Source organism: Eutrigla gurnardus, assembly GCF_963514095.1.
Source record: "Eutrigla gurnardus genome assembly, chromosome: 16".
NCBI lineage: Eukaryota > Metazoa > Chordata > Actinopteri > Perciformes > Triglidae > Eutrigla > Eutrigla gurnardus.
The window spans coordinates 4716223-4740571 of record NC_139927.1 but is presented as its reverse complement, the minus strand read 5'-3'; the positions used below and the strand labels follow the sequence as shown (position 1 = coordinate 4740571).

General features: G+C 44.0%; 1 protein-coding gene across 2 annotated transcripts; it reads right to left on the bottom strand.

The window, feature by feature from the left end:
* Window positions 1-1383: 1383 nt before the first annotated feature.
* Window positions 1384-23959, bottom strand: LOC311027123 (bromo adjacent homology domain-containing 1 protein). Of its 2 annotated transcripts, none has more exons than XM_084030963.1 (7): window positions 23562-23959; window positions 7713-9485; window positions 6742-7112; window positions 6460-6619; window positions 6280-6359; window positions 4434-4525; window positions 1384-4153 (listed from the first exon to the last, which is right to left on the bottom strand). In XM_084030963.1, exons 2-7 carry the CDS (start codon window positions 9463-9465, stop codon window positions 3964-3966), a joined length of 2646 nt encoding a protein of 881 aa, XP_083887089.1. In that variant the 5' UTR covers window positions 9466-9485; window positions 23562-23959; the 3' UTR covers window positions 1384-3963. The 2 variants fall into 2 exon arrangements, with proteins under 2 accessions (XP_083887089.1, XP_083887090.1); XM_084030964.1 differs by lacking the exon at window positions 23562-23959 and adding an exon at window positions 14684-14705.
* Window positions 23960-24349: the final 390 nt, after the last annotated feature.

Genomic DNA, 24349 nt, shown 5'->3' with positions numbered 1-24349 from the left:
ACCCTAGAGTACAGAAAACCGACTCCTCCCGAGTGCTTGGCCCTGCCTTGTTGTCATGGCAACGAAAGGACGCAACTGTGCCCCGTGCAAAGCTGCGAGGGAAAATTAAGTCACATAAATAATAATAATAATAACAACAACATTACAATCTAGTCCATGCTGTTGTTTTTCTCCGCAGGGCTCGCAGGCACTTGGGAGGACGAGCGACGGCTACTTCCTTCACTACGCTTTTATTTATTCGTCTTCCGTTTCCGGGGAAGCTCCCGCATCGCTCCGTAGCCGAAACGTAAAAGGATGCAAGGAAACGAGGAGGAGGAGGAGGAGGAGGAGGAGGAGGAGGAGGGGAGCTGGGACACAGGATTCCTGCCCTCTAGAGGACAAACACTGTCAATGCACATCTGGGAGAAAGGCAACGGGGACCGGCTGTTCTGGATGGTGGGAGAAGCTTCAATTCAACCTTTATTAGACTAATACCTTGATTTTCCTCGTTTTAAATAAGGGACTGTGTGAACATGATTAGGGAGCGGAGGGGAGCTAAATGTATTTTAATTAACAAAAAAACAAGCTCCTTGACAGCAATAAATATTTTCTGTGGACCTTCGCTCTAACTTACAAAAAAGTTGCAATGCCTTGACCTTAATACCTCAAAATAACACATTTATGTACAAAATAGGGAAAATCTAGCCAATCTCTCTTATTATCTATTGATTAAATAAAATGAATCTAGAGAGATTTAAACGACTGGACAAAAAAAAAGTCAAACATTCTAAATGTTATTGTTTTACTTTGTTTTATACAATTGAAATTGGGAAATAAATGTTTGTACTTTTATTTAAAATAGTCATATTTAGGGGGCATTAGCAGTTTAAATGATGCTGCTCAGAGTCAGAAGGTTAAAGGGGTCATAATTCTCTCTCTAATATATATCTAATATGTATATTTTTGTATTTCTTCTCCAAACAACTGTATTTATTTACATTTCTCACCAAAAAGTACATTTTACAAGATTTCATCATGATATTGTTTTAGTGCACCTTATTTATTTTTTTTACTTTTTGGAGCTCGAATGCATCTTTATCAAGTTAATGCAGCCTCTATTGACGTTAGCTGTTATCAGTTATACAAAAACATGTACATTTTCTCACCCAATCCTCCCTAGTAATGTTCATACAGTCCCCTAATTCCTGACACAGACCCTCTATGATAGTATATGGAGAAGGAAAGCTTGTCTGAGATCAGGTGTAGCGCCTGTCTCTCCTCTAAGAGGACAAATCAATAATAGCTCAGGTGACCATGTTGCCACTGCTTTCTCCCAAAGGTCACACTCAAAGGTCAGTCAGGTCAAGTCTTAATCTCAAATCTGATTCCACTCCTGCTCTCCCGTCCGCCCCCCCCCCCCCCCCACAACTAACCGATAGAAACTAAACAACACTTTACATCTCTGTCAACAACCGCCACTTTAACCATTTCATTTCTAGAACGTATAAGTTACAAATAAAACAGCAAATCGTTTCTATCCCGGCAAAGAAAACAGGTTAATCAATTAGACACAGTATTTCCAAATAAGTTAAATTGAAATCTTAATATATCGTATTGTTTAATCCATTTAAATATTTTTTTTTCTTTCTTACTTTAAATATAATTATTACAGATCTTGCAAAAATACTACACTGTGCATTGGCTGCTTGTTGAAAGAGTGCCCGGTGCTTCCTGGATTCAGATATGTACACTTCATTTTACTTCATTATCTACAACCCCGAGTCCCTTCAGTCTCCTTTCTTTCATTTGGTCAAATCTCAATTAACGCTGTGATGATTTCAAACTCATTTTGAAAACAAAAAATAAAAAAAAACGCATATTATTTTCTTGATTTGTTAGGTAAATTTTTTCCAAAAATAGTCTAAAAATATATTGCATATGCCATCGTAGGAAATCGACATAATAAAATATTCTTGATAAGGAGAAATTGTAAAGTAGGAGAATATATATAATATATATATATATATTACCTCTTTGAAGAATCTGGGCGTTGGTGGAAATAAAAAACTACCCAATCGTCAGGATTTTAGATTTTTGTTTTGGGGCTTTTAAGGAGTCACGCTGCTCAAATAGAGAATAAAAGCGATGGCTTTAGAGTGTTGGAAACTTCCATCCAGTGTTGAAGAACGTTTGCAGTGAAGGAAAGCAATCGGGTACTCTTTACGTTTAACAAAAAACACAAAGTACACACTACTCGTTTTCAGAGCGACAGTAAAACACTCGCAGGGCAAAAGGCAATGAGGGGGTCTGAAATCCACCTTAAGTACTGAATGAACCCCCCCCATCCAATCCAAATACACGTCTAACATGGTGCATCGGTTACCATGGCGATCACACTGGCTGACTCCTCTACAGGTGAAAGAATAGAAATATACATATATGACAAAAAGCAGTCATGACATCCTCACTGTTTATACACACACACACACACACACACACACACACACACACACACACACGTAGCTGCAACAAAACAAAAACACAAAGTTTGTTGTAATTAAGGAATGGATTAGTGCAATACAATAAAGGGAGCGAGGGCAGAAGTGCTGACGAGGAGGAGACGGGGACTCTGGCTTGTGTGACATCCTTTGGTTTGTCTTCAGGGGGGAGGAGGGGGGAGGAGAACGGCCGGAGGAGGGGGAGGAAATAACCGAAACATTTAGGAGAAATTACACTTCAGGATGAGACGCGAGAGGAACGCCGTTTTCTAACCGTCTTCTAAAGTCTACGAATATATTATCACTTTGATTCATTTATTTTTAATAATTGGGCGAGGTTGCAGATTGCAACCAACGGAAACTTTCCCCTCCGGGTTTGTCCATTCTGGGCTACCGTAGAAACATGGCGGCCAGATATAAAGAGCTCATTCTAAGGTGAAACATGATTCCTATTTATAGGTAAAAATAAAACCAAAGAAAACGTACTTATTCATATCATAGAGCCCCCTAAATGACACACACCGTTCCTTTACATTGCGTGGTCTAGTCTCAGTCGTATCGGGCTTGTGGGAAATAATATTAAAAAGGGCAATTTCACTAATTTGTGACACTTGATTGATAAAATAATCATGAGTTGCAGCTCTACTTCTTTCCCAGTGATTACACTCCAGCTGTTCTAGTTGTGTGGTGAGACCGACTGCCGAGAGCTCTAGCTGCAAGTCATAAGGCGAGTCACAGGGAACAGCTGAGGTGGAAAACCAATCAAAGACATGACGACGGGACTCAGGAGCGTCTCTCCGACGAGGCTGTGGCTGAGATGAATGTGTTTTTCACTGACAGTATTTTTAAGTGTGCGTAGAGCGTCGCTTGAGATGAAAACGTTTCAGTCGGACGGGCAAACGAGAGCCCGGCTTCCTCTGAAGCTGCTTGTTTGGTTTAATTGCCTCCTTAAGAAAAAAAAAAAAAAAAAACCCATCACACACATTCTGAGACAAAAAATAAATGAGGAGGAAACGAGATGATGCCCTCCATTAGCTGCTCCTTCACCCCGGCTGGTTGAACACCATGCCCCCCCCCCCCCCCCCATCGCAGCACCGGACCATTCCTGAGCCACCGAGGCTTACAAATGAACAAACATGATTGCTGTGCTGAGATGTTTTAGAGAGGGGAACGTGGTCCTGACAGAAGCCCGGTTCAGCCTGGTGTCCAGCATTCCTGGCAGGCGAGGGGGGGGGGGGGAGGAGGGAGGGGGGGGGACGCACACGAGCCTCCATGTAACCTCCAGTGTGATGGAAGCCGATGATGCTCCTCTACCTCCTTGTATCTGCAGTCGACTAAAGGGAACTGTGCTTCATAATGTGTTTGCTTCATCAGTCCATCATCCCCCCCCCCCCTCTCTGATTGTGACCCTCCCCAGAAGAAAAGACAGGGGTATTCAGTCCTTCAGCGCCCCCTATGTTATGATTAATCCCCCCCTTTCTACCGTCTACTGCAGGTTCTTCAGGATGCGTCCAAAGCGGAAGTCGTAGACGTGCCGGCAGAGATACACCAGCTCGGGGTCGACGTCCGTGGGCACACAGCGGTGGGAGGGGGGGGCGAAGTCGGGGCGGCAGGGCACCACCCTGGCGCTGCCGGGTGGGGCGCCCTCGGCACGCCGCTTCACCAAGGCACAAAATCTAAAAGAAAAAAACAACTTGTATCTGCGGGAGAACTCGAAGCAGCTTGATTTGAAAATACACAAGCAAACCCAAGTCAAAATTTGAAAAGCATGACTCAGCAAACTTGGCCCGGGTGTTCCCCCGATTCATGAACAGTCACAGTCTCACGAATGTGCGATAAGACGAGTCAATTAAAAAAACTTCCAATTAGCGCAGAAGCAGAGGAGCCAACTCTTTAATAAGTAAATAGATACATAAATAAAAAGACTCCCCGTCGATGGAGAGTGTGTGTTCTTACCTACAGTACTGGGCTAGTGGGAGAACGTAGCATCGGTCTTCTATGCAGGCCACACTATTTTCATCCTGATGCCGAGAGGCGAAAATCTCATTCTGAAGGAAAAGAAGAAAAGTGTTCAATGTCACGTCAACAACAAGTGCTGCAGAAATGACACACACACACACACACACACACACACACACACACACACACACACACACACACACACACACACACACACACACACACACACACACACACACACACACACACACACACACACACACACACACACACACACACACACACACACACACACACACACACACACACACACACACACACACACACACACACACACACACACACACACAGTGGAGATCCGTTGTGAATAGAGACGTAAGTACAGCTTCTCTGAGATTGCTCTCCTCGTCTCCGACTCTCCGGTTGTGAAGCCGCCGCCGTGCCGATCTCATCGTTACACACTTTCAACACTTTCAGGGCTGAAAGATAATCACGTCTCCAGCAGCGGCGGCTGTTTTTTCTCTCTACCACCTCCTCCTTCCTCGCACGTTGGGTTCTCACACATGATGGCTTACTTACAATAAATATCAATCAATCAATCAACTTTGATTGCCAGACTCATGGTCCATGAAAAGACACATACAAATACAAACAGTAACACATACACAGACAACACAGAGACATCTAAAGAAGGCAGTTATACCAGGGTTTCCACGTGGATGACTGGTATCACATAGTACTAAGTCCAGGATTTGACAACAGCATAATGATAAAATGACATGAACCATTCAGCCTGCAAATACATTTGCACATCAAATGTCTCAACAGTGCATGAAATGTGTTTATTCCTAGTATACGCAACCCAATAATAGTTGATAATCGTCTATCACAGCGAAAACCCATAAAAATGTAATGCAAGGGGAATTCACGCAGCATATCAGCTGTTAAACTTCAGATTGATTGTCTTTTCTCTGTGTTTAAAACCGATTCTTTCTCAAATATATGCTACATATCTATCATTACAGTGTGTATGTATTTGCCTTGTGTGTTGAAGAGTATGAGGGGAACTACATTTGGTATTTTAAACATTTAAAATCACAATATTTTCCTGTAAAAAATGTATATAAACATAAAAACCTAAGGAAACCCAAAGTCTTCAATATTGAATAAATATCAAATAAGTTACATTATGAAATGAGCAATTTTTTAAAAATGGTTTGTTTTCCCACAATAAAAGAGTTTATTGCAGGTTATTTTTTGTGGTTTTGTTTGTTCATTTCACATTTTCTCCCACAGCCAATCTCTCCGACGCTGCTCTGTTTGACGTTATGATGTAAATGTGTTTGGAATTAGACGTTAAAATTTAAATTTTGGAAAGACTTCTGCCACATTTAATTAAAAAATAATCTTCATGAATGGATGAAATAGCGAGGGCTGAGGAATTATGAGTGGACATACCATTTTGTCAACTAATCAATTCGCTGATTTATTGGACAGATCTATAAAATTGAGTTTCTCTGCAAAGAGTCGCACAAAAGCAGCATTTTAAATGAGATGTGCACAAGAGTATCTTGGAATAAAGTCATTCAGCATGAAAGAAGAAAAAAATGACTAAATCATGAGAGGGATTTCCTTAGAACTAATATTTTCAGTATAATAATGACTTTTAAATATTTTAATGGTAATATTATACATATTCTCTGAATGATTAGCAGTATTAATTAAATAGTTTTACATTTTAGGTTGATCTGAATGTCAAATACTCATGCATTAATCATACAGATCTCCACATCACACATTCATGTATACATATAAATACATACATATATCACAGGAGCCTCACCTCACAGTGTGCGCTGGGATCTCGGCCTCCCTGTGTGTGCTCAGGTCGGTAGTACCAGAAAAGACTCATCATCAGCTCTCCTGGGGGGGGAAGTAGACACACACACACACTTACACGTAAGCAATCCTGTCCCTTTCGTCCTCCGTATCCATCTATGATTCCCCCTCTCGTCTCCGTTACCTGTTTTGGGGTCCTCCCACAGCGCTGATATCTTGGCGACGTATGGGAGGGATTTCTTCCGGGGGCCCGAACGTAGCAGCACAGTGTCTCTGACGTGAATCACCTCCCCGTCCCTCTCCACTCCCTCGTAACACTGCCGCGGGGCCGTCTCGTCCTCCCCCTGAGGACACATATCATTCTCATCGTGAAAAAACACAAAGAAATCTGCCACAAAAACATAATTATCTTCCTAATCAGGTGGTCGGATACGAGATACCACCAGACAACTCACAAATAACCTACCGCGATGAAGACGTCCCTCTCCGTCGGCATGCCAACGGGCCTCCAACCGTTGGTGGCACGTCTGCGGCTGACTCTCTTTTGTTTGGCGCCGCTGAGGCTCGGCGGCAGCGGCGACGGCGCCGGCTGTTTCTGGGGCAACCGCGTCCGGCCGATGGACAGGGAGCCGATGGAGGGCTCGTTGCTCCGCGGGCATTCGGGGGCCAGCTTTAACCTGGTCTGGGGCTGGTCTCGCCCCCCCGACAGGGAGGTCAGCAGGCGGGGTTTAGTCTGGGTGGAGGTGGGAACGCTGGATAGCGGGCAGCTGGAGATGGGAAGGGATGGGGGGACCAGGAGGGAGGGGCTGTGGTCATCCTGAGGGGAGGAGTATCCCTCTGGAAAAGGCAAAGGAGGAATGTAAGACTTTTACAAAGAATGAAAAGAAATCAAATGTGCACTTAACTTCACACAATCTCCTCTTACAGAAGAAAAGCTCTTTTTTTTAAGTAGCAAACTAAACTTAGCTAATGTTAGACAACAAAGGTCGCAGTTCTGACATTAAAATTAGCAAACTGCATGGTTCCCCCTGTAAATCAGCTTAAAAACAGTGCTTCTCTTTCATCTTACCCACCAGGTCAACTATTTATAACACAGTTGTTGTGGAAAATATTAAATGTTAGGCTCCTTATCGTGGAAAATCTAAGTCAGAGCCTCAAGCCCTTGGACAATTTCAAAGCTCGTACCGACTCAAAACAGAAATGTTCACACTTGTCAGGTAGCTTAAGGCGACAACAAGTACTTCTGTAAGTAATATCTATGTAACACTTTGAAATTGTTTTTATTATAACGGCTACACAAACAGGGCTTAAGATGATCAATCCAAGTAAAGACCAGAACAGTTGGGGGAAAATCCCCAGCCTGCTCCAGATTTAAACTGCTAAACCTGGTTGTTTCGACACTTCCTTCCTTCAAGGATCAACTACCTCCGTTCTCACCTGTTTTGATGCCGTGTGAGCATCCAGTGCATCCCGTGCTGAAGGAGCAACCCCTGCTGGCGACAGGAGGCATTGCTCTGTAGGCGTAGCCGCCCATACCGCAGGCGTCGCCGTAACAGGGCGACCCCACCGAGTTACAGTAGGCGGGGTGGGCCAGCCCCGAGCCGTGGGACACCCGCGGGCCCAGCAGCTTGGAGCCGCCCATCCGATTCGGGCACAAACCGGAGGGGGCAAAGTTCAGAGGTCGCGGGGCCAGGCTCGCCGACGTGGTTCCAGTGTGTGTCGGGTGGGCGATGTGGACGTAGTAGCTGGAGAAGCAGTGGTCGGCGGTGCAGAGGCAGGGGTGGGGGCTGAGGGTCAGGGCCGCGTGCGGGTGGGGGTGCGTCAGCGGCGGCGAGGTCACGAGGCACTCGCGCTTCACAGGGGTCATGGCTGAGTTGAGCGGCTGATCGGCCGATTCTCCGTAGGGCTGCTGGCCCAGGAAGAAGGCCAAGCGGTGGCAATACTCCACCGAGCCCTCCGGGGGGCAGCAGTAGTACGGGCTCAGTTCGGTCTCCAGCTGCTCCTCCTTCACCTGCTTCAGCGGGTACGCCAGCATGCTGCGCGACTGGTAGCCGGGTTTGGTGAGCCGATGGGTGCAGCTGCCGGTCTCCCACTCCACCTTGGGCTCAAAGTCCGCCTTCTCCTTGCAGGCCGAGCAGCCGCTGTGCAAGGGAAGGACCTTTTTCCCTTTCTGCTTCTGTGATTGGCCCTTGTGTTTGAGTTGGACCCCGGAGGGCCGTTTTGGAGTTGCAATCGCGGCCGGAGCCTTGCGGTCTGACGTGATAGTAGCCGTCGGGGCGTTCTTCACCCGCTGTTTGCTGGTAGCGGAGGAGCTGGTTAACTTCAGCAGGGCGGCGGCGTTGAGTCCGGCCAATCTCCGGGGGGCCGGGGCATCCAGACTCTCCTGACTCATCTCTGCCCGGTTGGCTTTGGCCTTCTTGACCGGCTTGGAGCTTTGGCACAGTTCAGGTTTGTGAGACGTGGAGGCTTTTCTGGGGTATCCTCGTGTCGCCTTTAGACCTCCGGGGCGACTCCCGGTTGGATCCGGGGGTACCCCCCTGTTTTTGGCCTCTTCCTGTCTCCTGGCCTGTTTAGCTGCCGTATGAGGGTCACCAGGTCTTTCAAGGAGTAGACTGTTCACCGCCTCGGCATTGAGAGAGGCCAGGCGGCGCTTGCGAGGTTGTGGAGCATTAATACACTCGGCGTGACTCAGGCTTTTTGCCTTTGATTTGGTTTTTGGTAACGACTTTGCCTCTTTTCTTTTGCTTCTTTTCAAATTTTGGGGTCTGGGTTTGAGAGATGAATGACGGCACGCATCACTTCTCGCCCTCTCCTCCGAACTCTCCTGTTCACGGAGGCTTTCCTCCAATCGGGTGAGGAGGACGTGACAGCTGAGGCCCTCGCTGTCCGAACCCCCGGCCCTGCCGCGCAAAGGATACGACTTCCTGTCCCGCTTCTTGTCGCGCCTCCGGTCCAGTTTTCTGTTCTGGTCCGATTTTTCCGTCCTCCCTCGTTTGTCGTTCACCCTCTTGGCCATGACTTTCCGTTGTTTGACGACCTCGCCTATCTTCTTTGTCCTCCCGAATCGGAGCGAGCGCTCGGTCCAGGCGTCACCCATGGCGCCACCATGTGGCCAAAGAGGGCAGCCGTCCCACCAGTCGGTGCTGCCGTCGCCCCGGCTGAGGGATCCCTTCTGCCTTGCGTGAGTCATCACATGCTTCTCCACAAGGCCTGAAGGTAAGAGACGGACAATTAGTCAAAACTCCTGGTTTCACCAGCGTGCTCGCAGTGTTCCCAACCGACAGAGCGACAAACATCTATACAGTAGTTTCAAGTTCCTTACAAATAAAGCGTTTAATGAGGTCCATAAAGAGCTGGTTCAGCCCGAAACGCCTTATAACCTTTTTTATAGCTTTAGTTTCGTGTAATCACACAGAAGAAGTTACGATCAGCAGTTTTGTCCATTTCTGAACAGAAGGCGATGGTCGGGGCAGACACTCGGGGAGTGGTAAAAACATGTCTTACGGACCACGTGGGGTCCGCTAACATCACCTCGAAGCTTTTATCACCGTCACGACTTAAAACTAGAGGAAGCCGGGAGGATCTTTGTGGTGTGGTGAGGCACAGAGAAAGTGAAAGCAGAAGCCAGAAGCGATGAGACGGGAGCACAACAACAAAGACATCAACCGTCAAACACAAGCCTTCGCTTTGGATAAAAACACGACGACGGCAGCATCTGATGCATAAAGACGTTTAATGACGGGTGAATTCGGCTCAGCGGTTTCGTGATCGGACCGGATTGATGTGATCATATGGCGAGCTCTCAGCTGTTGCCTGCCTGTTTGTGCGTGTGTGTGTGTGTGTGTGTGTGTGTTTTATGTAGCGTAGAAGGAACGGATGCACTCTGTCATTCATTCACTGCCTTATCACCTCGTGTGCACACAGCATGCAAATAACAGCTTGTTAAATCCAACTGTTAAGTCTGAAATGTTTTGGTCTGAAAAGGAAAATGTCAAAAAATAAGCTCGACTGAGGAAAATAAGACAAAAAATAAAAAAAACAGGTTGTTTAAACCAGGGTAAAAAAAGGTTTTAATGTTCAGATTGTGTAGCGAAAGGGAATGGCATGCATACATCTCCGAGACAAACAGACTGTAAACACTCCCAGAGCTCATTGTGAAATTATTCAGCATTTAACTCAATTAGCAACAAACAACGAGCTTGGGACTTTACATGAAGAAAGAGAGAGAAAAAACACTCCCTGAGCTAATTTTGAAATAGAAACAAAAACAACCAATGACTCATGTTTGTGAGCGACTGTTGTTTAAATAAACATCAGGACTATACGTTCAGGGAAGCGGCAACACGTTGTTTTATACGGGAGCCTGGGTCGTAAAGATTTATAGTCTGCTTAATAAGATGAGTAAACTTGTAAAGATTGCGTTTTTAAAAAAAAACGGCACACACAGTAGAATCAGAGAAAAACTCCAGCAAATACAATTAAACATTTTCTACCATTCAAACCATCCAACTCACAAGAGCTGCTTGTTCTACATCATTACTTCCTATAATTAATGACAATTGGTTAATGAGATCTCCTCTTAAAAGAGGAATTACGCACTAAATTATGATTTTCTTCAATGAACACATAGATTCTTGTTAGCGTATGCTAATAAAGGTGTTTTTTCCAACATAAGTGTATAAAAAACCTGCCTTGTGTACCACATTACTCCATGAAACCTCCAGATCTTCCATGACTTTTTCTGAAATTGTATGTTTTAATATACAAATGAGACATTATCTTATCATATAAATGCTCATTTTGCAGAAAGGTCCGGAGCAGATAAAAACCAGGTTAAACTTCTTGTTTCATCTTGTGAACATATTAAAGTGAAAGGATTTTATAGAGGGATTTTTTGGATACCTCTTGAATAACCCGACTGTTGATGATATATGAAGAAACCTCTCTGTGAAAACCCCCAGAATACAGATAGGAAAGAAACGGCAAAGCTTGGTGGATGTAAGTGGAGATTTCTGGTTTGGAGTTTGAGAAAAAAACACACACAGCCTTTAAAGATATACAGGGTCGCCCATAAAGTTGGAATAATTTGCAAATGTCTTGTCTTTTATAAAAGCCAAACAAATGCTATGCATGAATTAATTTCACCTGGGTGATTATGACACATCATGTAATCATTGCACCTGATCAAAAGTGACTACATTTAAATGGGAATAAACAGGAGGATTGTGTCTGAAAACAAAATATTATGGGCAACAGTGTATATTAGTAGAATTTCATACAGTTTGAAGACACTTACAAAAGAATAACTAATAGATATCACCTCAGTTGATTACTTACTGACAAATACTTATAGAATTTTCTGAAATAGTGTGTTTAAATATGGGAATAAGGCCTCATCTAATGCTTATTTCTGAATTTTACAGCCACAAAAACACAGTAAAATAAACACCTAGATGTGTATCTGTAACGGTTTGGCCTGGATCTCTCCTTTATGTCACAGTAACGTTCATCATCATCCAGGTCTCATCACAGTCAGCTTCTTTCAGTGTGAAGCTGTGAATTCCAGGCCGGGGCTGCCGTTCAACCCCGGCGTGGCCCTTTCAGGCCCCGAGGGGTCCCCAAGCCTGACGCAGTCATTCGACACGTTATTGGCCCAACTGACGACTAATCAACAGTCGAAGCACCGACATGATTTTTTTCAGACATGTTTGATTCCGTCTGGCTTTGCTCGTGCAACGTGAAGGCGGCCCACGACTGAAATGTCAGATCGATCCCGGGAGCCAATAAGAGTCCAGCTCCAGGACTCACAACTTCCTGACATAACTCCCATTTCTATAGCATTTCATCAAAGGAGCAAACAGAAATGAACATGGTTTATTTTTCATATCTCCACCTCAGACAAAAACACTTTGGCAGCAGAGAGATATTATCTGATGTGGCAGCGTTCCGGCTCTTTAAACACCGTTAGATGATCCTCGAGAAGTAATCTCACGTTTATGGGAAGATCAATCCCCCGCTTGGCCTCTTTAATTGGTCAGAAACCAGATCATCTGCTCCTTTCAGAGCATCAAACACGGCACAACGGGATACTTTCCCTTTTTTTTTTAATGATAAGACTCTGAAGATGATGTTTCAATCCAACACGCTTTGTGCTGTAGCTTCTATATTACATTATTATCATTCAAAAACAAATATAACCAAACACAGCAAATGTCACCATGACCAACAGTGGAACAATGCAGCGGTGATAAGAGATAACACTGAGATGCAACATAAAGAAGTGACGTCTAACACAGACAATATCACACACACACACACACACACACACACACACACACACACACACACACACACACACACACACACACACACACACACACACACACACACACAGATGTATTTGTGGTGTGTGTCCATCATTTAAAGCAAAATGGATCCAAAACTATGGTGATTTTAGGGTAATAAATACTTTGTATTTAGTGTTTGAAATCGGTTACAATGAAAAACAACTACGGGATGATTTATCACTATATTAAGGTATGTTATCAAGTAAGTATTTACATGTAGCCTACAGCAGGTTTAAAACTACTTCCAAATATATGCAAAACTACTGAAAACACGAATATTTGTTTTACTGCGTCTATAAAGCGATAATGAATACTTTATATGGAGATGTTAAAGAAATTCAGAAACACTAACACAAAAATGCTAAATCCTTTTATCCGTTTACAGCACTGTAGTAATGAGTGTTCTCTAAAGGGACAGAGCGTTGAAGGAAATAATATTTCCTTTGGACTCTCACCCTGAAAAACTGCAGTACACTTTACAACAACAACAACAACAACAACAACAACAACAGAAGTAGTGAAAATGGAGTCGATGGACTTAAAGCACCGCCACAGTTCTCGCTGCAAAACGGACGAAATAAATCTAATTCTGAAAAATGAAAAAGTTTCCTTGATTTTTCAACAAATCCCTAACCCTCACCGCCAGATGGTTTGAACCATCTAGGAAACCGTCACTCGATACCTGGCGAGTGATCGGGTGGACCAATCTGTCAATTAAACTTCAGCATCAACATGAACCTCTCCACCTAAGCCCCGCCCCTTAGCTGCCAGTAGCTCCTCACAAGACGCCTGATTGGTCCAATCATTAACATCACTCTCTTAATTGATCTTATGACAATCCAGCTGCACAAAATATACACTTCTGCCCATAAAGTTGGAATATTGTGTTTTTAAGACACAATCCTCTGTTTATTCCTATTTAATACATCAGTGTTCACTTTGACCAGGTGTAATGATTTACATTATGTGTCATAATTATTATAATTATTCCAACTACATTTACACACCCTGTCCTCTTTCTGCTCGATTTCTTCTTGTGAAATACCAAATATACTTCTCAAATTCTTCAAATAAGACAAACCTGCGCTGGCAGCTCAAGCCCTCTCTAATTCCTTATACTTATGATTCATGGCGAGGTCTCACGAGGCAAAGAAATGAACCACACCACCAAACACGCCATTCATACCAAACCCTACACCTGTGCTCCAACCACAACCAACGACAACCATCACACCTGTAATTGACACCTCAACCACTTGGGTTTTTTTTTTTTTTTTTAATGTCACCCCCCCTCTTTCAACTTTCATGCAAACACACACACACACACACACACACACACACACACACACACACACACACACACACACACACACACACATATCGACACATTTCCCGTGTCACAGCTGGCGACGAGCACGAGGAGATAAACGACCAGAAGAATTTCAAACATTAGGTCACTGTCTGCTCAGGAAAAAAAAAAAAAGACTCGCAGCCTTGAGCTCGCGCTGCAACGGCGCGAGGCGGCTCGCACACACACACACACACACGTATACACACACATTCGCGCGTGCACCCTTTTTTTTATATGCATGCATTTCTGCCACGCGCCTAAAAATGTGTGTGTGCAGATAAAGAGTGTGATGGGAGACGGCAGCGCGGCTTGACGTAGCTTGCCCATCTGAAGTAGCCAGGCTCTAAATATGGGCTGGAGAGGGAGGGGGGGGGGGGGGGGGGGGGGGGGGGCTACCCGAACACACCGAGCAGAATAAAGGGCACCCCCCCCCCCCCCCCCCCTCGATCACATTTCCTCACCGGATTCCTTATTAGCGACACGGCTGTTCAGATCCCGGTCCTGGTCGAGACCCGGCAGGGAACGGCACGTAGCAGCAGCAGCCCCCCGTGTATCGCTTCTGGTGCACGGAGAGAAAAATGGGCTCTCCCCCCCTCTCTCTCTCTCCCTCTCTCCCTCCCTCTCTCTATCCGGAACAACTTCAAACATCCAGGGCGAATAAACAGCAACAACAACAACAAATACAACACACAATCGAGCTGCTGACTTACGGCTTCCTCCTCCCTGCCAGCCGGGGAGCGTCGAGCAAATCTGCGGGTAAAAAAAAAAAAAAGAGCGAGGAGGAGGAGGGTGAGGAGAGGGGGGGGGGAGGAAGCCAGCCAGCCGTCGGACTGGTGCGATGGCAGAGCTCCGTAACTGGGAGCGCTGGGGAGGAGTGGAGGGAGGACGGTCGGTGGCGATGTGCAGCCCCCCCCCCCCCTCTTCCTGGTTTCCACCGGATCGCAGAAAACTTAATCCGAACCAGTTGCCGTACTGGTTCAACACCCCCGCCCCCCTCCGTGGTCCAGTGACGGACCAAACAGCTGATTATTATAGGGAAGAATGGAAGGGGGGGCAACTTGCGTCCACTATATTAAAACGATGGATGTCCCATGTGGAGCCTTTCCTCTCTATTTAACTTCTCATGAGTTATTATGGGATCGAAAGGAAAAGCTGCAAAACTCACTTTTTTGACCCTGCAGGTGTTTTGAAATCCATTTTTTTTTTAGGGGTGGACCAAATCATTGATTCTCTGATTGAATACTCAAACTTCATGCAACTTAAGCATGATACATTATTGTCACAATCAGTTTAACTTTTTTATAATTCTATAACCTTATGCTCTCATTCCAGCTGGTGTAGATCCTGAAGCATGTTCTAATTAAAAAATCAATTTTGAATGGAAAATCGATTCTGTATCTAATCGTGGCCTCAAGAATCGGAATTGAATCAAATCTTGAGTTTGACACCCAAAGATTCTCACCCTTACCTTTTATCTTTCTTTGAAGGCAACCATCGCGCTTGACTCAAATATTGCTTTCTTGATTTACGAATAAATACATAAGATATAAGTGGGCTTTTTTACACAAACACAAGCAGTAATGCCACACTATAAACGCACATAACACAAAACCCCTAGAGTTGTTTAGTTAAGAGATACAGTATTACCATCAAAACGTATAAAAAAATAAAGAAGTTATGTTGTGTTGTAGCGGGTGGAAGTGAAGCTAATTCTACACCTCATGTTGCCGTTACATAAACTGCATAGAAGTGGACATAGTCACCAGGAAGTGACCATATTTGGACTGCGGAGGAGCGACGGGTGGATCTGACGAACACAAGCAGCAGCAGAGCAGCAACCTGACTGGATCTGGATCCATCCGGCTTCTGGTGTGAAGCTGTTAACAAGGTTAGCTTCTGTGATTCAAGGTCAAAGTGTTACAGTAATCATATGCATGCCTAGCGACGGTAGCGAGGCCGTGGTAGCAATCTGTCAATCACCAGGTAGCCCCGCCCCTAAAGCATCCCCTGCTTTCTGGTCTGTTTAACTCTAAATGGACCATCATTTACTAAATGTGTCATGCTGGATTGAAGAAGATGAGATAATATATCAAGTGAGAAGTGGGGTCATTTTCGCATGGATTTCAATTAAATCAGACTTCCATTTGCAACCAGAGGAGTCGCCCCCTGTTGGCCAGTAGAGAGAATGCAAGTTTAAGGCAGGAAGTGTTGGCTTCAGGTGGCAACAGGATGTTGCAACGCCTCATGATTATCTCTCATGGTGCACGTACATAGATCTACATTATAAAAGAGGTGAATGCAGAGGAATCCTCATTTGTTTTCTGTGGATGTTTTTATGGGAATCAGATCAATAATGAGGGGTGCCTTTACTTCGCATGTTCCACATTCTATCTTAAGTGTGTCCGGTCTTGATCGTGAGTTGTCTCAGATTAGCTGGATTTTAATTATTCAGTTTACTGTTCAATCTGCTTGTTTTGGTACATTTAAAAAAATCTAAACTGGGTTTGAAAGCACTTCTGCACACACACAATAAAACGCTTGTGGCAATGTTGTGAATCCCTTTTTGTCACATTTGAATATACTCGGTTTTAATCTCCCTAGAAAATGTCTGCATTGTGTACATTTATCCTTGCAGATTGTAACCCCCCCCCAGGCTTAGAGTAACTACCAAGGACACGACCTCAGTGTCCTCAATTATAGCTGCTGCCCTCCGTATAATTTGTACGTGTCATAATCAACAACGTAACTATAGCCGCAAAATAAATGTAATTAAATATTAAGTCCAATATGTCACTGTATGTGTAGTAGGTTACACTCTAAACTCGAAAATCCTTCTATAGTGTAATTGTTCCTTCGAGAACTCTCTCTGAAGGTTCTTTCTAGAACATTTCCACCTCCTACGTGGTAAGAAGAACTCATCCAGGAGGTTCTACCAAGAACATCCTTTATATATTAGAAGGGTTCCATCCAGACCTGGTCCGATGTGGTGCAGCAACGCACAACACTTATGGTTCAACAATCACACAACAAGTTTTCAAATCAAAAATGGTTCTTAGTAGAATCCTTAGTCTTGCACAGGGTTCTGGGTAGAACTATTGCCCTTCAGCAAAGAACCCATTTGGAAACGTAACTTCTAAGAGTGTTGGGAAAAAGCAGCTTTAAAGTAGACGGAAAGCAAAGTGTGAGTACCTGAATTTAGTACGTCAGTACTTAGTTACATTCCAACGCTCCACAGTGAGGAACGATTCTACAGCTTGGTGAAAATGTAATCTATTACTTCTTGCATATTGCCCGTTGACAGTAGAACCAGGACGAGGGGATCTCTGTGCATCGGTCACCTTGGAGATCAGGCTGCCGAGGCAGGAGGTGGAGGGATGAGCGTCTGCAGCTCATACAGTCTTATTAATAAAAGGTGCAGCAGCTAAAAGCACCTTTGGGTGAGTGGCGGTGCAGCCAGTAGGTGTTTCTCGTAGGTTGGACAGGTTCTGGGTGTTGCTTGTGACTCAACGCCACGCTGCCGTAATGTCGACACTGCCTCCTTCTACTCCGGCATGCTTCATGTCGCAACACTAGCTGCTGTATTAAATAGAGCTGCATGCTTCAGCCTTCACTTATCCTGCATGACGACATTGTTTGGAATTGCTGCGATAAATCACTGATTTTATGTGTAAAAAGGAAAATAAACACTAACATTTAAAACTCACTAGATACCCATTTAATTATCTTGTCTGTAATTATAGCTATAAAAAAACTGGCACCTGAAAACAGCACGGTGTAGTTTCCCCTTTAAACCCTTGACACCATATAGATAATATGAGCTTTATCGGTTTTAATTGCATCTGACATGTAAAGAGCATTACTTTTTCTTGAAGCAGAAAGGCTTAAAAGACTTTTTTTTTCTTGTCGGATGAAGAATCACAACCCTGACATTAAGGGAAGGCAGCCACTCTGCTACCTACAGCACTCAAACCCCCCCTTTTAATAGCAAGAAACGGTGATGAAAGGGCTCAATTTTACAGTTGAGGAGACTGTTATTACATCAATTCAAACGCTTCAAAAAAAAGGTGCCTCTAAGAGGCTGAGGCCATTTGATGCCATTGGAGAGAAGTGATTGTCACATTGTGTGAAGCCAAATAATCAATACCAAACTGATCCAATCAGTTCTATTGTCATACGAAGAACAAATCACTTGTCGTTTGTTTTAGATTTGATTTCTGCCAACTGTAACCCTCAATTTGTTACGATCAACCCAAACCTAAGCAGCTGAACATTTAACATTTCTTTAGGAGCTGATGAAGACCAAAACAGAGCTAAAATGAGAATTAAAATAAAATCTGAAACCAGTGTAAGCCCCTTCTTTATGACAAATTCTACCTGTTGCACAAAATTAGCAATATATATCAAGCAGCACTGAGTCCATTGAAAAGAGAAATAAATGCATAAAATAACTTGAGGTTGTCGGCTAGTTTTCCCTCCTGTCCTCCCTAAATAAGTAATAATAATGTGCATTAAAAGGATTTATCCAGGATGTCAAACTGATTTAACAGCACAAACAGGTTCAAAAGATAAAGATCACCTGCCGATCAAAGGCCAGATATTTAAGGAACCACACTGTTCCTGTAAAACCGGATCCTCCTTCACTGTTACAATCAGTAAAAAAGCAAAAGCAGCATGCATTAGCCTAGCATAGAAGTGCTAATGCTAGTTACTTGTGCTACTGTAGCTACTCTGCTAATTTGCTCCACAGGTTGTCGGGTAGAAATCTCTCCTCCCAACCTCTATGTTTGAGCTCCAAATCCACAAAGCCGGCCTGAAAATGATGAAATGGATCTGAAACGATTGGCGTGCAGAGGCAATGCTACACTGTGATTGGCCGGTCTGCATTTCAGGGGGCGGGACCAATTTTATAGACCCAATCAAGATATCAAATGATGAGATATGATAGAAGATTTTGACCATAGAGTCATTTTATGAAAGAGAATGAGTTGACAGTCAAAAAGAACATTATGACTTGTTTCTAATTAGTTAATTATAATGATTATGTTAAATTAATTTCACGGGGAATATACTGTAAGAACTGTGTGGATGAGCAGAGATGGATCACTGAAAGTGACACACAAGAGAGACGATCCAACCTTCTTTCTCACACACACACACACACACACACACACACACACACACACACACACACACACACACACACACACACACACACACACACACACACACACACACACACACACACACACACACACACACACACACACACACACACACACACACACACACACACACACACACACACACACACACACACGGTAACTGAAAACCTTCCTTCAGTTGTCCTACATCTCATCGCCGGCTTCAAACTGAGGGCAGGCATGAAAGCGTCGCGGTTTCTGTGGACGAGGAGCGTGGCAGGGCATCGGAAATTAATTCAATAATCAGGGCAGAGCTTCCTCACTTAAAAGGGCCACCACGGGTTAATTATAAAAATTAAACACATATCACCATGACGGGACCGTGCCAAGCACGTTAAGATCTCATGTTATTCACAAGGTCAGCTTCTTAAAATGTGTAAGGGCAACAAAAAAAAAAACAACATTCGTGAAGCATGATGCGATTCATTTCAGAGAAGTGAATGGAAACCTGGTGTATAGATGGCAGGTTTCAGGACATAATCAAGCCTAAATCCGATGAAACCAAGCAACCACGATGCTAATGTTGCTTTTTATCGGATGGTGTTTTCCTGCACGGAGCTGCTCAAACACGACATGGACATGAAATTTAAACGTACAGTCACATCGCAAGACTTAAAAAAAAAGGTGCAATATATGGGAATCTGAGCATTAATATGGCAGCAAAGAACTATTTTTCCATGTGAAGATATATGGTGGAGTTTTGTCTACGTGAGCAGAGGAGGAAGTCACTTTCCCTCTGTGTGTGTTGTGATCGGAGCTTTTCCTTGCTTTGTCATGTGTGCTTTTTAATCGCTCCGCACTCATACAGCAGTTACAGCCGACAACCACCATAGAAATAAAAGTAGTAGAATGGACATTCCCATTCAAATGTACGTGTACCATTGTGACTGTTCTTACAACGTAGGAGGTGGAAATGTTCTGGAAAGAACCTCCAGAGAGGGTTCTGTAAGGAACAAATTACACTATACTAGAAGGATTCTTTAAACTCTACACATAAGGTTCTAGGTACGTTTAATGTTGGGTTCTAGTTAGACTCCCCTGAACGGCTAGCAGCGGAGTAGCATCGCTACGAACCAGACTAACAATGCTAATTTCAGATGACCACTTTGTACAACTCATTATCTGAAACATGTGTAGCAACAACCAAACAAAAAAAGCAGTGGATTTGGCTAGCTCGCCATTCTGTAGTGTGAAAAGTTACAAAAAAATAAGCACTTTCTGGCCCGACTGATGCATGTCGTCACCATAACAACGACCAACAATGCCCATTTTTCTTCTGTAGGAGTCAAGTGACAACTGGAAACAGATCATCTATATCATCCTACAGCCAGTCCATTTCTAAAGCACCGTCTCTCTCTGTACTCGAGTTTCTTTCCAGCGTCGCCTCGTGGTCAACTGACCGGAGAACGGATCTGTGCAGCTTTAGAAATCCCACTGTGGTATTTCTGTTGAACACTGCAGAAAGTCAAATTAAGGCCAACGTGTTGTAAATGATTAGCAGAACTGAGGGATGACACAAAGTGCCAGAATGCAATACATAATAATGAAAACGTGGACCATTTAAATCCCCACAAATGCCACAAATCCAACAAAAAACGGCCTATATATATATTGATGATTTAAGCATTTGATTTGTATGTTGGCGGAGGTCCATTGATAACTCACAGAGTATTGCTTTTACAGTAATGGCTCAGTTATTAAGCCTGCATGGCTATTTAATGACGGGCCTTAGTGTGAGTCACTTAAACACTTCTATATTAACTTTTATGACATTTATGACGGCTTAGTGAGGCGGTGTGCAGAATGTTTGATCAAAGAGAAGAATTGTGGTGAAGAGGTACTACACGGTGAAGTACAAGTGTGCTGAAGAAACTCCAAAAGATTAATGTTCAACTACAATAAACTAGTGTGTCTCCCTGAGGATCTGTTTTATTTTTTTTTATTTATATTTGACAGTCTGTTGGCGGCCCTGAAATAAGGAGAGGGAAAAAAGCAAGTTATGTGTGAAGACGGTTACTGAGGAGGCTACTGGTTATTAAACATTAAAACTAAGAAGGCATAATGAGTGAAGACCATCTCCTACGTTCCCCTGCTGTTTTAGAAATGTGACATACGGAAACGCACAGCCGCCTCATGAGATTTAAGAATGGAAAGTGAGTTAAATTCATACTCAGATGTTAAACTGAATCAACAACCGTTGCTTTACTTTACAGCTGCTCCTATTTTACTGGACGTAAAGAAGTTAAAGATCCGTCTGAAAACAGCCACACAGCAGAATGTAGGGGTGATGATATCGGGCTGATACTGATGCAAATAGCTGGACTGGGTATATAATTGGGCCATCCATCCATTATCTGTGGTGGTGGGGGGCTGGATCCGATCCCAGCTGTCATTAGGGGGATGGCAGGGCTACACCCTGACAACCACTCACGCTCCTACGGGCAATTTAGAGTCATTAATTAACCCATCCTGCATGTCTTTGGACTGTGGGAGGAACCCGGAGAAACCGGAGAACCCGGAGAGAACCCACCCTGACATGTGGAGAACATGCAAAAAGTAGGATTTGAATCCGACAGTGCTGCTCAATACTATTTTATATGTACATATAAATGAGATACTGGGTTTCTGTTTCAGTTTTAACCAATTTGCTGCTGCGTTGAATTGAAATTCTGTTAAATTCGAAGATTTTTTTACCAAAGTTGCTGGTGTATGATTTAATATTTTATTAACAAATAACAATTCACCTGTATTTATTTGTTACATTTTGTTTGACGAAGTTAGGAAAGCCATGTTTAAGTGAAGCCTGATGTTGCCTTACACAATAAAAGCATGATGCCAGTCACTTCCACACAGCTTATTACTTAAACACCAGTATCAGATCAGTTTAATAATATAATAATAATGTATCAGTCACGGACATTTCCTACAGAAGGAGTACTTTCACCTTTGATACTTTAAGGACATTTTGCTGCTAATAATTCTACTCATATAGAAGTTTGACTGCAGGACTTTTACTAAGCAGAGTAGGCCTGAAAGATCCTGAAAAAATATCTTATTGGGATTATTTTTGACTGAAAGTACCAAACAAAGATGCTTTCTTAAGTCGGTATAATAAGATGTGTAGGCCAGGACATTGTGCAGCCCTGTAGTATTTTTTACACTGTTGTATTGGTGCCGTTACTCTGGTTAGAGAGATCCAAATACTTCTTCCACCACTGCTGATCAAATATTTAAATATGGGCTTGTGATACACTATTAAAAGTGCATGAATTGCAAGTACTGAACGGGCGTGTGCAGCTACAATCAGTGATTGAGTTTGTATAACGAGTGAGAATAAATTCATAGGGTTGGGGATTGAACAATCCAGATTCCAGTTCTGCACAAACAGGAGGTTGACATCACATAGTGTCTTAGTGGCCTGTATGCACCTCATCAACCATCTGGCTTAAGATGCTTCGATTAAACTGCTGGAATATTTACACTTGACTTCATAATGCCATGTATTATTTCTGTTCTCTTTTTCGTTTCTTTACCCCTCACACATCTCTCGACAGTGATGTCCTGAAGATCACCCACTGTCAGCTCACGCCTCCAGAGGTTTATCCATGATGTCACAACAACCGTATCATCCGTTATGAAGCTCATTGCCATTATGACCTAATTGGGGAAAACTGCATGTGGGCTAATTGCTTTGTTATTTGTTACCTGAATTACACTCGCCCCGTTCACATGTTTATTTCCACCCAACACAAAGTTATCCATTAAAGGCCCAACGTGAGCTCAAAAAAACATTATATATATACTGTTTTATACATATATGTTTTTTTTGCTTTTTTGGTTTTTGCGTGTTAGTATGTATAGCCTGTAGGAAGGCCAGAGGCAAATGTACCATAAACTTTGTAACCACACACACACACACACACACACACACACACACAATCATGGAGCTATCAATGAGCTCGCAGACTGCTGTGTCCCTATAATTGACCTTGTTTGAGTCCATTCCGCGGACAAAGCACTATTATTGCTTTGACATTACACTTTAGTGGCTGCTGCTGGTGGTGGTGGTGGTGCTGGAGGAGGAAGAGGAAGAAGAGGAGGAGGAGGAGGAGGAAGGAGGAGGAAGAGTAGGGGGGGGGCATGATAACACACATTGCACGGCCAGTCCGACTGAGTACCACTCCCTGGGAATCTCCTTCATCACCATGGCCATTATCTGCCTCTGCAACGTCCTCCAGACATGACTCAAACAGCACACACACACACACACACACACGCACACACACAAAAGAGGGAAGCTTGGCCGTGTACCCCCTCCACATGCTCTGCCTGAATTAAAATAAAAGAAAGCAACGAGGAAGGGTGCTGTGGAGCCGCCGCTACTTACCGTACCGTAGCTCTGCGTGGCGGCCACTATCTCCGTCCAATGCGAGGAGCCAGTCGAGGTGGGGGGGTGCTGGAAGGGTGCTGGAAGGGTGCTGGGGGGGCACCTTGTTTTCCAGCACGGCTAGGTGAGCCCGGTCCGCCTGCTAAAAAAAAAAAAACCCCGATGCAGCTCAACTAAGAGGAAATAAAACACGGACGTCGAAGGGAAGCTCGTCTAAATAGCGACGAGAAGGAGAGAAGAGACGGAGCAACTCTCTCTCTCTCTCCTCGCAAAAAAAAAACAGAAGAAGAAGAAGAGGCAACACTCCGTTCCCGAGACGCTCAGGATGTTGTTTCCTATAAATATGAATCTATATGTATATATATATCCCATCCGCGAACACGTCTTCAGAAGCTGTGAGCGTCGCGCAGACACGTTGCTTATATCCGTCACTTGGCGTTAACAGTGAACGCAGCTTTCAGTTTGCGCACCAGTCGGCGCGTTGAACAACAACTACACTGACGGACGGACCGGGGACGGGGCTGTGGGTGGGGGGGACGGGCGGGGGTGGGACCGGGTCCTGGGTGTGAAGTGAAGAAATCCTCAGCGAAAGTCCGACAAACAAATGTGTTTTTTTTTTTTACATAACGAGAGCACAAGAAACATCCTCATCCCACTTCTGTGCCACCGGAGCATGTGATGGCAACATGGTGAGCCTTTTAAAGGGGTATCCACGCGTAACTGGGGAGGGAGGGGGGAGGGGGGTGGTCTCTCCAGGACCCACCCCGGTAACTTCTCGGTAACTTCTC